At 39.1% G+C, this 15,258-nt stretch overlaps 1 protein-coding gene across 2 annotated transcripts in view; it reads right to left on the bottom strand.

The window, feature by feature from the left end:
- Positions 1-15,258, bottom strand: part of LOC149316419 (serine/threonine-protein kinase TNNI3K) — a 255,250-nt gene that overhangs the window by 210,049 nt on the left and 29,943 nt on the right. The window contains exons 1-2 of one of the 2 annotated variants that reach the window (XM_089515449.1): positions 4,488-4,567; positions 3,823-3,931 (exon numbers count right to left, since the gene is read on the bottom strand). In XM_089515449.1, coding sequence (XP_089371575.1) covers positions 3,823-3,931; positions 4,488-4,527 — 149 coding nt within the window. In that variant the 5' untranslated portion in view covers positions 4,528-4,567. Of the gene's footprint in view, positions 1-3,822; positions 3,932-4,487; positions 4,568-15,258 lie in introns of those variants that run through there. The other variant, XM_089515448.1, reaches the window with a different exon arrangement.

Raw genomic sequence — 15,258 nt, 5'->3', positions numbered from 1 at the left:
ACCTCGGAAGGATGCAAGCCTGAGTCGAGCTTGGGCCCTTTTGCTGGTTTTGACTAAATGGCTGCAGTACAGGCATTTAACCACTGTAAAACTGTAAAACTGTAGCTATAAAATGTAGATAATAGATTTTCCAATTGTTAATTTTAATGTTTAAATATTAAATTTTACGGAAGTGAAGATAGTCATTAATGAAGCCTATTCTTTGAAACGTGAAGAGTAGAGAAACATTTTGTTTCAATGGAATTAGTTATTAGTATTTATTAACAATGCATAGATCCTTGAAGCCTAACCTTGTATTAATTCTCTATAAGGCAATATTTAGTATGGTAATTTTTATTTTAAGTGTGTACTAATGAAATATTGATAGATTACAGAAGGATATGAATTTTTGTTTTTGTTTTTTTTTACAGAGGAGGCTTAATTAGGATTGGGATATAACAGCTGAAGAAAAGATTGGAAGTCACTCTTATTTCTTGTTATTCTTTTTATTTCTTTATTGTGATTTCTTACTCACTTTTTTCTTTCTTCATACTGTTCTCTATATTATACTTTTATTCTGTATTATATGATCCTAATAAAAATATTATTTTGAAAAAGACTTTGTCTGGCAGACAAGCAGGCAATGATAGTTATGAGGACTAGGAGGAGGAGGAGGTCATATGGTAACTGTGCTTCTAAGGAAGTAGGCTCCTGGCAGGGGGAGCATTGAGTGGGACTTGTCCAAGTTGTTCTCCAATGAGTGTCAGCAAAAGCAATGGTAGATTGACCTGATGGAGTGAACGAGTACAAACAATTTCTATGAGGTACTTTTACAAACCTAACCTCACCTATGTATCTGTAAAGTTATTTATTTAATTTATAACTCACCTTTCTCCTAACATGGAACTCAAGGCAGCTTACAATAAGGCTAAAGCAAGATAGTATTTTTAAAAAAGATGTTTAAGTGCTCTCCTTATACATGGTGAGAAATTGTGACAAACAGCAGGATACCAAATTCAGAAATCCTGGCTTCAATAGTTAAAACTCACAAAACCTTTACTAAGAAACTTAGGAGGGTTATAGACCGCCGCTTTGAGGCGGTCTGCCGCCGCCGCCGTTTGCTCCGTAAGGGAGCCGTCGCAGCCACACCGCGCAGCTCCCTTGCGGAGCAAAAAAGAAGCTCCAAAATGGAGCTTCTTTCTGCGGCGCCCTAATGATGTCGCAAGGCGCCGCTGGCGCACTCGCGACGTCACGGGTGCCGCGACACGTTCGGACGCACAGCATCCGATACGTAAAGATGGCGCCGGCCGTGTGGAACGGCCAGCGCCATATTGTACGGACACAGTCCGTATTAGAGCCAGGGGCGTCTAGAAGAGACGCCCCCTTTTTAAAATGGGACGTCCTGCGGACGTCCCAAGTGCCGGTCTGTAACCGGCATTCGATCCAGTCCATAGACTTGCATTGTCAGAACTGAATAGCAAGCATTAACTTTGCTTTATTAAACTGTGCAAAATTTCAAATTCATGGTGGGCTTAATTCTCATTCATTATATTTTATAAACACACTTGTCCCTCTCATTTCCATACTAAACCCCCTTTGTAGAGGTTACATCTAGACTCTCCCACAGAAACAACACTGAACACCATTCTTGACTCAAGCTCACCTCCCCGCCATCATTGCCCCAGGTCCTGTGTCTGAGATCACCATGTCTCAGCAATAGCTGTTTCTACTGTATAACCAACCACACCTAGGGTTGCCATAAGTCAGGACCTCCAAACCGGGACAAATGTAGGACAACGATTTCAAATGTAGGACACATTTTATAAAAATGGAGGACATGCAAAAAAATTGATGCTTTTAAAAAAAAATGTTAATATAAATGCATGTTTCTTAGGCATGATCAAAATGGAGTACATTTGGGCATTATTCCTAGACAGATGGCAAAAATGGACTTCCTTTTCTGCCCAAACCACCCCCCTCCATTCCCCTCCATTCCACACGTAACAGCACATTTGGGCACTTCACGTGGCTTTACTTAACATGGCCTCTTCCATATTTCAGAGGCTTATTCCATAATCAAACCCCTTGAGTTTAACACTTAGCATGGTTTAACATGGCTATGCATATTGAACATGTCAAAGTGGTTTCACAAGAAGTGGATTTGCCGTTTCAGGTTTCTTGCACCAACTCTACGTCTCAGAAGTGTGTACTTAGTCAAGGGACTTTGATTTTTTTTCACTGCACATGAGTTTGTAAAAATCAGAGCAGCTAACATTGGCCATGCCTGAGAGGCTTGCTGATATCAATATCACCATCATCATAATCATCACCATCATTGTCGAAGCAAGGGAGAAATGTTAGCATTAAAAGCATCAAAAATACACCAAAACCACACTTTGGAAGGTGACACTCTCTCAACTTCAGAAGCTGACTCATATCACATCATCACCACACTATCATTGTCGAAGCAAGGGAGAAATGTTAGCATTAAAAGCATCAAAAATACACAGAAAAGGCACTTTAAAATGCACTTTAATAATACAGTTTAAAAAATACAGCTTAGAAATGCACTTTAAAAATGCAGTTTAAAAAATACAGCTTAAAAAATACATACAGTACTGCCTCCTCCTCCTCCTCCTCTTCATCCTCCTCCTCCTCCCTGGCACCAAAAAAGGGCAAAGGAAATGGCCCTTTCCTTTCCCCTCTGGCTGCAGCCCAGCCCAACAGAGGAGGAGCTCCTCCTCCTGAGTCTGGCTGGCCAATGGGGGCAGACTGGGGCTGGAACAGCCCCGCCCCCTGCCAGCCCTCATAGGCTCAGGCCTGGAGAAGGGGCGGGCTGTTCAGCCCCAGACTCAGGAAGAGGAAGTCCTCCTCATTAGCCATGTGCGAGGCTCTGCAAGGGCCAGCAAAGGCAAACCTCGTCCACCCGGGACAAGGAGGAAACCGTGCAGGGACGCCCCCTAGTGGTCAAAACCCGGGATTGTCCCGCCTCCAGCCGGCTTATGGCAACCCTAACCACACCATCCTCCCATCATTTTATGACATGCAAGGTGCATATGCAACTTCTAAAAGAAATAAGAAATATTATTGGATAATTATGAATCCAAAAACTAGCCTGAAAAGAAAGAGTCCATATGTCCCTTCTGATGCTCTTGGTTCAGCCAATTTTATAGCCATCCTCCACACTACACTACATTTCTCCTATAAGATCAAGCATCAACCCCTAACTACTGTATGTAGTTGAAACATTAGGGTGTTTTAAAATGTTGCTGTTAAAAATATATTGTTTCCACCTACCATATCTGGTCACTTTCTTCAAATGACTGGCTTACCTTTTTTTAAATCAAATATACATTTCCATGACACCACACATAGCAGGTCATACCAAAGGTTAAACTGATTAGCTTGTCCCCACAATTCAAATCTAGTAACAAGATTCATATAGTTCAACTAAGGCTGCATCTGCACTGTGGAAATAATCCAGTTTGATACCATTTAGCTACCATGGCTCAGTGCTATGGAATTCTGGGATTGTAGTTTAGTCTTCTCTGTCAGACAGTTCTGGTACCACAACAAATTACAAATTACATTAATTCTGCAGTATGGCAGCAGATTAACCAGCATATAAAATGACTGTAATTTAAAATGTTTAAGCACCCAGTTCATATTTTATACAAAACAGAAATGAAATGTGCATAATTTGCAGTTTGGCAAATTAGAATACAGCAGCCACAACAACCGTAACAATATATTACAATGTCCAAGGCAGTGAGATGTTAAGCATGTTCCATTAAACCAATAAAAATTAAAGAGAATTAGTTCATTTGTTGTCTATTTACTTACCTGAAAACATGCTTTAGTTCAGCAAGTTCTTTTTCTTTGATTAATAGATCATCTTCTAATCTTTCAATGATTATAGCATATGATTCACTAACCTTTTTTTTCCATTCGTCTAAAAGAAAAAGGGTGCAAGAGGGTCATATAAGTGTCTTAATTTAAAATACCCTTCAAACAGACTTGAAAAGCTCTCCACGGTAGAGAATTTGGTCATTATAATTTATATAAGAATTTTATCAAGGTATATATTTTCTTGTATATGTGCAGTAATTTTTTTAGATTGCTTTCTTTGGAAATGATTTTAGATGAAAGCATAAAACAGAGATTTTTAGTTATCATTTGACAGTTAGTAATTGTTTCATTTTCTGTCTTGAGAGAAGAGAATGAAGACATATGTTTTTTCATGAAATTTCAATTAGATAAACACACAAATTTATCTGAACATGATCTTTGAATGGTGGAAAAACCTGTTAATATTTTGGTATCCCCCTGCCTTTCAAATTTAAAGGAAGTCATATTTCTGCTGTACTATTTTTCAGCTATACTATTTTTCAGCTAGACTATTAAGAAAAGACCAAGAAAATGGCATTTGAGCTTCAAAGTAAATTAGAAAATATTGTTTTGATAATGCATTTATAGTATATTTCTTTTAAAGTAGAAAGTTTAATTACCAGTGCAAGTTTGGGTTGGTCTGGATTTATAGTTCCCCATTTGTTCAATATTTCTTCCTTTTTCAACAAAGTTCTTGTGGTAATATGACTCCTTGTTCAAGAGCACTGACAGTCCCACTAAGAACAAAAAAGCACTTTGATAGTCTTGTATCTAAAAATAAACTGTGTGCCAAATGGAATGTCATGCAACAATGACACAGAGCAAAACAGTGTGCGCTATCAAGTGTAGAACACAAAGGGTAACTAATCATACTGTTGGAATACATGACCAGCGTGAAATTACTGCTTACACTTCTATTAAAGGTGCGCATATGTACTGTATGTAGATGTATTTGTGTGTATACCTAAGATGTAAGGATGTTATAGTGTTATTACTGATACTTCTATTAAAGCGATGACTATTTTTAAAAAGTACAACAGTATACAAAGCTGTTACCAATTTGCTTTTATAATGACAAACACTTTCACAGGATCTATCCTAGCTCATTATCTAAACCAAGGGCAGTCAGACATCAGCCTAAAAAATAGGATAAACAGACACTGATGTACATGAACATTATACATTGATGGTACTGTAATAATTAAATGAGGAGGTGGAGGAGGATATCCCAAAATAGTAGCAGAATATTTTAATCTTTGTGGTGGCGGTGGTTTGCCTTCAAATCATTTCCAGTTTATGGTGAGCCTAAGGTGAACTTACCATAGGGTTCTCTTGGCATGTTTCTTCAGGGTGTGTGTTATCCTCCGAGGCTGAGAGAGTGTGTGACTTTCCCAAGGTCACCCAGTTGGTTTCCATGGCTGAGCAGGGATTTGAAGTCTGTACTCCAGGGCCAAACACTCACACCACTACACCACAATTAAACAGTCTTCAAGAAGCTGCTCTGGAACATAGACATTTCAAAGGAAGGAAGATTTCAATCAATCAGAATAAAAACTCATTGGAATGGCAAAAAAAGAAGCAAATGAATTGGAATGTATTCGTGAATCCCAATCCATTAACAGAAGAATGAACAGAGACAGCAGCTTCTTGGCATATTACACATATTAACGTATGGAAGTTAATCACAGGTACACATGTAATGAAAATTTTGAAATAAATATATTTAGATAAGCAGATTTTATTGCTTTCCCATGTGAGATCTACAGAGCCAGCTGCTTCAGAAATATGCACCACCTTACACAACTATTTGCATGTTTATGGCCAGGGCCATGACCCACACTTTTCTCTATGGTATTACACTCTGATCCCACATCCACAACTATGCAACAATGTTAATATATTGGTATCCCATAAGTGTATATGAAGGAGTGGAATGAAATTCATGAAAGATCATGCCAAAATAAATCAGGTGCTGCTTTAAAGGATGTCCTATGTCCTTTTTATTAAGGAAGCAGATGACTATGCTCAGCACTTTTCAATGTATTTATTGGGAGTAAAAGGAACTAAATTCACTGTGCTTTCACACAAAGGTTCACTGCTGGCAAGGAGCTGGATAGCCTTGCTGTTAATTGACAACTACTGCAAACCATCCATAGACATACTGTACTAGTAGACTCCAATGTTTCCCCTTTCAATGCACAGATATTGGTGTGGGTTTTTTTTTTGGGGGGGGGGTCATTTATATATAATTTATCTGATTTATATTATGATTCTGTGATGTGATCAGAATAAGTTATTTGTCTTCTTATCTTGTTCATAGCCATGGTAAATGCAGAGGGTTTTTTCTTCTTTTCTCTACCTGTCAGTGACATGGAATCAGGCATTCGATGTGCGGATTTTCTTCTGCAACAGACTTGAAGGGACTTTAATGGATTCTGTGTATTCCGTGTTCCATTTTAATAAGATATGAAAAGTAACTTTGCTACCATTGATGCCTGCAAAGAGAAAAACGAATTAAAAGCAAGACTTTTAAAATTTTAAGTACGTTTTCTTTTCATCTATAGGCAGAGCTTCAGATTCTACCATTCCTCTTTCACATGTGTATACAGTGACAGTTTCAACCATTTTCTAATGCCAATATTTTATTCATTCACATATTTTCATTTATGAATCTTTTGCTTGGCTCTTTATTATTTTATGCTGGGATATTTAGATTAAATATTTAAAATGACAGTGATCAAGGTTAGACAGCATTGACCTTGGTAACAGCTTGAAAAAAAGCTTTCACTTCAGAGATACCAAGATAATATGCAATTGAAATATTACACCATTGCCAATAGTAAACCAGTCCTTGTTTCCTTAACAGATCACTGTGTTGCACAAAGCAGTACTGCACACCACAAGTGCATTGTATTTTAGTACTTTATTGCTCATAAACTGAGGGTACCATATAATTTAAAAATCTTTTTAGCTGCATTTTGAAACATTTCAGAGGGAGAGGATGTATAACATATACCCAACAGCTCGTTGCTAGGCAACTTGAAGAGTTATGAATTTAGCACCATAATGCCTGTCTATTTTCCCTGATTGTATTAGCTTAATAAACAGATTAAAGTGCATTTGTATTGATGCAACTGTTGCCAAGGCCAGGACTGTTGCCCCCAGCAACTGTTCCATCCTGCATCTCAGAGTCCAGAAAAGATCACAAGAGCCAGGAAGTTCTTTTCACCTCAGTGTATTTATTGACAACAGTCTGTAGTTAGTTATCCAAAGGCATTTAGCCTTTGACCCAAAGCTTTCTACACCATTCATTTGCATCACCTCCTGACAGACGCTCTTGGTCTGGCTCAGTATTACTCTTGACTTATTCTTTCTAGTCAGGATCACAAAAGGGCTCTACGACCTAATCATCAGTTACACTTTACTAAACTATCCTTCTTCAGTACTTTCTCTAATATGTGGAAGCACATCAACCTTCCTGAATCTATGTTTTAGCAAAGAAAGTAGTGTACAAATAAATAAGATGACGGTGATGATGACGACAACTATGACTTAGAGATTTGCTGTGCATTGATATACCTCCGACAAAGAACTTAGATGTTCAACAGCTCTTAGTGCTATGTATATTTGTCAAGCGGGCAAAACCTACTGGAGGAACATTCAAAACTATACTTCTTTCCCCTCACCCTTGTGGCCATCTGCCATGCTTCCCAAGGGTTTTCTAGTTCTCCAGAGCTGGCTTTTGGAATGCACAGGTGGGGTTTCACTGATTTCTGCTGGTCAAGCAGAATATTTACCAATGAACTCTGCTTACTGTTCTATTATGGGTTGCAAAACAGAGATACCTGTGAGCAAGGAAAGATCTTACCTCTACTTAGGATATTAGAGTGTGCACACACACTGCCAGGAAAGAAAAGGAAATGAATCACCAAAGCAATATTTGCTTATGATAATGTATATCTATATGTATCTATACATTATATATTACATGCATATGCTAATATATATCTATGAATGGAAATGTATAAATAATTGCTATGGCATAAATCAAAGGTGAGCAACTGCAAAGGGTGGGGAGCTTCCATTGACCTCCCAATTGGACCATAGAGGGCCATACATCTCACTATGCCCCTCACCTTTGAAAACCATTTGGTTCCAAAGTTGCCAACAGCACCACTTAACCCTCTGGGTGCGCTATTGGGCATTTGGCACAATTAGAGCTCTTCGTTCATTTTTTAAAGCCTTTAGGAGCCTGTTTTCAAAATAATAATAATAATAATAATAATAATAATAATAATGGGTTGTGGAGGGGGGGGAGGCTGTTCAGGAGAAGACACTCACATGCATGAGTACTGTTTCTACTCTGGAACTGGAATTAGGAGGAAAATGCCTAATTTTCCCATGGGGCAAGGATAGGTTTTTGGAGGAAGCATAGGATTAGGCTAAGGAAGGAAGGGCCTAGAATAAAAAAAAGAAAAGAAAAAAGATTACCTGAGGAGGAGAACTAAGCCAATATTGAACAGTGTTTTCCTCTCTCATGAGTTCCTCACACAGAAAATACAAGCTCTTTGTGGGTGACTGTGGCAAGTTTTGCTGCTATTGTTACTCCAAGAAAGCTCCCAGAAAAACCAAATTAAGGGGCACTTTTAAAATGGTGGAGAAAGAAAGGAAGAGGAAAATATTTACCCTAAATTTTATCCTATGTTGAACCTGTCAGGATTAGGAAATGGTCTTCCTTCCACCATAGATTTGTGCCCCCCATCCCACTTGCATAGAACTGTACTGTCCAGAGAAGTCAACACAATATGAATGATGTCCATAACACTACTCTTTTCTTCCAAACTCTAGATCCCGTGGTCATAACACCCCGCAGATAACAAAAAATAAGTGTTTATTTGGGGAACACATCAGTAACTTATGGAATGAACTTCCATAATGGTGGTCACTATCTTAGATGACATCCTTCTATGACCAGGAGGCAGGATTATCAGCCATGGTAGCCTAACATGTGAATTTCTTCAACAACAGACAATACACCCTTGATCCTAGGGATAATTATCAAAAGAGAGCTGCTTATACATCATACTCATCTTGTCCACCACTTTTCCTAGTGGCATATAGATAATGAGTTCTAAATGAGGAGTACTCTGGCTTACTTTCGTCTTCAAGGCCATTATTTTACGAAAAGAAGGAGGGTGGGAAGGAGGTCATGCAATTATCCTGTAATTATGCTATTATTTTCAGAGACAGCAAGCAGCATTTTTTTTTTTTTGCTACTGTTCAAAATCTTTGTAGGAAACAGTTAATACACTTTTAATTAAAAACTAGATTATTTTTTCTAATAAATATTTATCAGCAGTATTTGTTATTGAAAATATCTTCAAAAAGAAGAGTTTAAGGACTTCAAACCCATATAAAGTTCTTTGATCAATTTTTTAAAAGCTTCATTTGTTTTTGAAAATGCATAGCTGGCAGATCGAATTTTATAAACAAGGCAGATGCGGAATTCTCCTTTCTAGTTTCATTTCAGTTAAAACAATGTTTCCCATAAAGTCAGTAGATAATTGGGTCTTGTAAGACTACCTTTATCCCAGAGTAATTCCTTTCTACCCTGAGACTATGTTGAGCCATAATTTGCATGTGGAGGATGTGATTCAAGCTGCATGTTGATATTATACCAATTAAAATCTGATGCATCAAAGACCTTTAAAATGAAAACACATGATTACAAAACTGAAATACAAGAAATCAATACCTCCTGTAATGAAACAGGTGCTTGCAACATCTCCACAGTGATGGTAGCTTAAAATAAGTGTACAAAATGCCCCTCCTGCTATTTTTGTTACAATTCCACAAGAATGACATTTGCACATGGATTAATCTTCCACATGCCATCTTCTAAGCTGGCAGGGGAAAAAACACTAGCGCTGGGTCAGATGAAAAAAAATGGCTCCAGTAAGCTTTTCTCTGAGACACATAATGCTTCTCCAAATCAACAGATTTCCCTTTGATATCCAAATTGTTTTCAATGCTTTCCCACAATTAGCCTCTTAAGTTCTTCCCCAATTTTCTCCTGGTGCATGCCTTTCCAGGGTTAGTCTGTTTTTTCTCATCTACAGTTCCTGATGCTGTCTTCATAAGTGCTCAGCTTTTCAGATTCTAATTTCCTGCCTAAGAGGTTGCTGAAATAAAATCCTTCTCTCTCCTGGGTCATTGTATTAAACTCTAGCATGCCTAAATCTCTGTTTATTGGAGCATGTTCTCCAAACCATTCAGGGAAATCACCAGGATGATGTTCATTATGAGCCCTGTTATTGCACGACACAACAAACCTAATTAAATAAAGGAAGCTGACATGAATAAAAGACTCATCTAGGCTTTATTTGAAACTGTACTTGTCTGCATAATAGCACTTCAGTATGAATGCAACCTATGCAATGCTGCACATGTTTGAATTGAATACAAATACTGTATCTGTCTTACAAACCATGAACATACCCAGCCCCCCAAAAATCATTACTGATTTCAATATTTCTTACAGAATGCCACTGTAACATCATGGCAACATTGAGAGTAAAAAAGCATGAACTCACATATTAAGTAATCAAGGGGAGGGGGCACTGGGCAGTCATTTAGTCCCTGGGGTATTTTTGACCATATTTTGCTTTCTTCATGACTCCTGAAGTTACTTCCTCCTTTCCTCAAGAAGATAGTCTTTGTTCCACTGTTGTTGCCGTTAACCTCCTTCTATGCATAGGAGTCTGCTTTAGGGGTCCTGGAATCAAGTGTAGTTTATTTCTTTGGTTTACTTCTTTTCTTATTCTGAAGATGAATTTCATGAGATGATATTTTTTTCTTTTCCCCTTACTAGAATATCCAGAGTACTGGTAGTTGTATCTGCTAGCACAGATACAAAATAATCTTACAGAGAAAGCATGTACTTTCTGAATATTGTCTTTCTTTTGATTGCATTATCTGACTTTACATGATACATTAGTCCATGCAACAGGTTCTTTGGGGACACTACTTTGCAACTATATAAGGGACAGATCAGCACTCCTTTTTGTCAGAAATCTGACAAGTCCATACATGTATAGACATGCTTTCAGCTTCTACCTCCTGCTTACCCACCAAAAATATATTATTTTAATAATCCACAAAATATATTGGCTATTGCCAAATGTGTGCAGTTAGCTAAAACCCCCAAAGGCACCAGATCCTATCTGATCTTGGAAGTTAATCAGGATCAACTCTGGTTGTATGGGAGATTGCCAATAATACCAGGTGTCATAGGCTACTGTATATTTCAGAGGATGGAACTGGCAAAACCACCTCTGAGTATTCCATGCCTAAGAAAACCCTGTGAAATACATGGGGTTGCTGTACGTTGACAAGCGACTTTAAGGCACACGTACACACACAGAGTTAAATGCTCCAGCATGCCACTTTCTTTTTGTGGTGGTGGGCTCATGTGCTCCCTTGAGTTGATAGACCATGTTGAGAATAACATTTCAACTGAAAACCTGTCTCGTAAGTCAAAGGCTTTGATGAGGAGCCAGGCTAAATGAGTCAAACATCTCAGTGCAGTGGGGGAACACTACTTGTCAGAAGCAGAAGTGGGAATAACACTGGCGAAGAAACTCTCGGAGACAACAGCAGTAGTAAAAAGAAGACAGTAAGAAAAGAGGAAGACTCATCAAGGAAACGACACTCCTGTTCAGACCGGCCATTAAGGCCGACCTGGGGACAGAGTCGGGCATCGTTCCAGATGACACATGCCCCGACTCTTCCCCCCAGAGTGCCATGATGACATGTGCCACTCCACATGGTGCACGGCATCATGGTGCTCCTCCGGCACTGTGTCCATATGATGCAGCACCAAAGGAGCATAATATAGCCATGGCACCGCGACTATGGCACTCTTTCCAGGGCACAACAAAGAGCCGCCTTTTGCGGATCCTTTTTGCATCCTGGAAAGGCCAGATCGGGGCAGCGGCAACCAGCTGAAGAAGTGCAGCTCTTCTGGGCTGTCTGAATAGCCCCTGCATGCCTGAGTTTGCAGAACCTGAGCAGGCTGTTGATGTTTTGGGGGACTCTCATTCTAGAAGCAACATAAGTGAAAGCCATCCTGAGGGCACACAACAATATTTGGTATCTTCACCAAATTTTAACTGCTTGGTCAGGACATGAGAGATTGTCTTCTTGAAAGATTCTCCCAGGTTGAGGGATTCTCTCCCATGGTAAGTATGGCTGGCCCCCTTCCTTCTTTGTTTCCTCAGGCAAACAAAGACTTATTTATTCAGGCAGGGCTTTGGTTCATAATTCCAGTGGAAGAAGAGGCTTTTATAATGGGACCACACTTTTATCATTTGTATTATTTTAAAATGTGTTTTAAACTTTTTAATTTTGTGTTTTGAAATAGAAATGTTTATTTATTTGTTTGTTTGTTTTAAAAATACTTTTTTGTAGCTGTGCCTTGATTTTAATGAGTTGTAAGCCACCTTGGGTTCTGTGCAAGGAGAAAGGAAAGATATAAATTAAACGAACAAAGAACAGCCAAATGTGCAATGCAATTGTATCTATTCAGGCTCATTGAACAGGGAATCAAGTTTGACAACATTTCTCATACTACCATATGCACCCAATAAAGTGGGAGAGGGGAAGCAAAACAAATCCTATCAGTAGGGCCAGAGTGGGACCCAGGAGCCATCAGCTATAGGACAAACTCAGAAGAGAAATCAAAACAATACCAGCTGCCACTTATTGTTCCAAGCTAAAACCACTCAAACATATCACTAGTGATTGACAGCTGATCCTGGACAATAAAACTTCCCTTTTACTGGCTTTGGAAGGTTGCCTATACTTGACAACAGAGAGCAATACATACTAACGAGAAACAGTAGATCTCATAGGAGAGACAAAGGAATCTGACTCAAATGCCAACTTGGCCTAAATTCTATTGTTAGTCCAAACTACAGTAGATCCATTGAATACATGGAATTTATTTATATGTTGACTTACCATTCCACATTTGATTCAACGGCTTGGTACACATGGCGCTAAAACGCTGTGCTTGCGCCATGCTAGGGTTATGGCAACCGCATGGTCCCTAACCCTAGCATGTAATGGTGGCGTGATAATGGTGGTGCCCTGTGCACACAGGTGTCGCCCTTATGACATCACAGCCACACCGCATCCAAATGGCACGGTGCAGGCATGACATCTTTGTGCCACCCCAGGCCACTTAGGGCAGCCTAGGCACAGTGTGCGAAGGAGCTCTGAAACGAAGCTCCTTCTGTGGGTGCGCCTCGTTCCCACAGCCACGAAACAGCTGTGGGAACGATGCCAGGGAGAAAGGGGCCAAGCAGCCCCTTTCTCCCCTGGCCCTGGCTCCCGGGGTGTTTAGGGGCATGAAGCCCCAAGGACACTCCTTCTCCAGGCCACAGAGAAGCACCAGATTGTGGCCTCTGGGCTGCCAGTATGGTTGCCCTGGCCCCAATCCTCTGGGGAAAGGGGAGGTCTGTACTGCACCAAAGGGTCTATTCTAGTAGGGAATAACTAATAGGGTCCAGACCACTGCCTCCGTGTCTACTAGGCCAATACTACTGTAAGACCTAATAACAATAACATCAAGTATTCATAACTGTTCCTTTCCTTTGTCAATAGTGCATTACTGCACTTTACACAGGATAGTGCATTACTGCACTTTACACAGGATGAGCAGGCCACCCTCTATGTAAAATGATAGATATGTAAAAGGACAAATGTTATATTAGAAATAGAAACATTAAAAATAGTGAGGGGATTCTTCAGATTTCATCAGTCATGGAGTTCTTGAACAAAGAAAATGAAAAGACAGATTGCAAACAAAACAGAAATCAGTAGAAGAGATCCAGTTCCATCTTCTGTAGTCTGAGGATTATTATTTATCGATGCTGCTGCTATTGCTCTTTTATCATCACCACCACCATACTGTGGCCTGAATCCTGTTGCTACTCCCAATTACAGTAGAACCATTGAATCAGTGATACTTACTTACATGTTGACAATTGAACTATTGATTGAACACTCTACTTGGGACTCACTAATAGGATTCAGGCATACATGTTCACAGCTGATGAGCGTGATGACTTCTGTGCTATCACTCAGCAACTATTTTGTGAATGGCTATTGTTAATAAAAATTATTCTTATTTTCATTCATTCATTCATTCATTTAATTTATTGCGTCAAATAGCCAGCATATTCTTATATGTACTTTTTGAATTTTATTTCCAACTAACCTCACAGTTAACAGCCTACCCATTTCCCCAAGGCATGTGAACTTAAAGCTGTCAATTGGAAATTAACTCTCTATTCATTTCAAGAAGCATGCAGTGTCCATGAATGCTCTGCCAGTAAGCTTTTGTGGACTAATTCTTGTTTTTTTCATTAGTATTGCTGAAATTCAAACAAAGAAAGCACATTAGGTTCACATGTGCATGCACATCACTGATTTACCTGCACTTAATTCCTTTCGTTTGTTGTAAGTGGGAAACAACCTGAAGGCACACAACAACTACAAAATTACTAATGCACCTGATGTTTGGTAGCTAAATATGTCAGCAAACCTCATTGAAAATCACTGCATTTCTTATATATCTCACCCAGATCTGTGCTTTTCAACTTACCAGTTCACCATTCCACCTTATTGATAAGTGTGATGACTAGTAAATTTTAAATTAAATAGTAAAAGATTTAGCCATGTTTAAAGTCAATGTCTCCAATATATTTTATGATCAAGTGTCTGGGAAAAACCCTTTGGTTTGAAAGAAAGGTAGAAAGGGAACTATATTTTAAAGAAAAAAGTATAATATGAATGTTCATATAAAGCACTGAGTTTTCAATAACTGTTGATAAGAACTGTGCAATTATTTCAAGTCCTGAAAGGGTGTCTGCATGTGGCCTTGGATTCTGTAGTGTTCATAGCAGAGTTTTGAAATTGTTAATTAATTCACTACCTTATTGATCCATTGGGTGGCTCCCCTAATCTGCCTTCAACAAATCCTACACTTTAACAAGTTAATTATTTTCAGGTCATTGGAATTTCTTGGTGTGGATGGCTCTTGTTCCACAGATTCAGCAAGTCAGGAAGAAAAGAAGGTTTCAGGAGAAGGATTAGGATTGGAAGAAATGCCTCATATGCCTTTCTTGGCTGGCAAATTACTCCACCTACAGTATTTTGGCAATGTTAGAGAAAGCTCGAAAAAGCTTTGGCAGCCCAGAAGTGAAGAAGACCTGGCAAGCAACTGAAGAGCTGGATTTGGGGTAACTGAAAATGAATGGAATTGGTGGGGGGAAGACAGATCCTGGCCTGGACTGGAGGAATGAAACAGGGCAGTGGCAGAGGGTC

This window comes from Sceloporus occidentalis, unplaced genomic scaffold, assembly GCF_023333645.1.
Source record: "Sceloporus occidentalis isolate IW3139 unplaced genomic scaffold, rSceOcc1.0.p SCAF_3, whole genome shotgun sequence".
NCBI classification, from domain to species: domain Eukaryota; kingdom Metazoa; phylum Chordata; class Lepidosauria; order Squamata; family Phrynosomatidae; genus Sceloporus; species Sceloporus occidentalis.
This window is presented reverse-complemented; position numbering and strand designations above follow the sequence as displayed.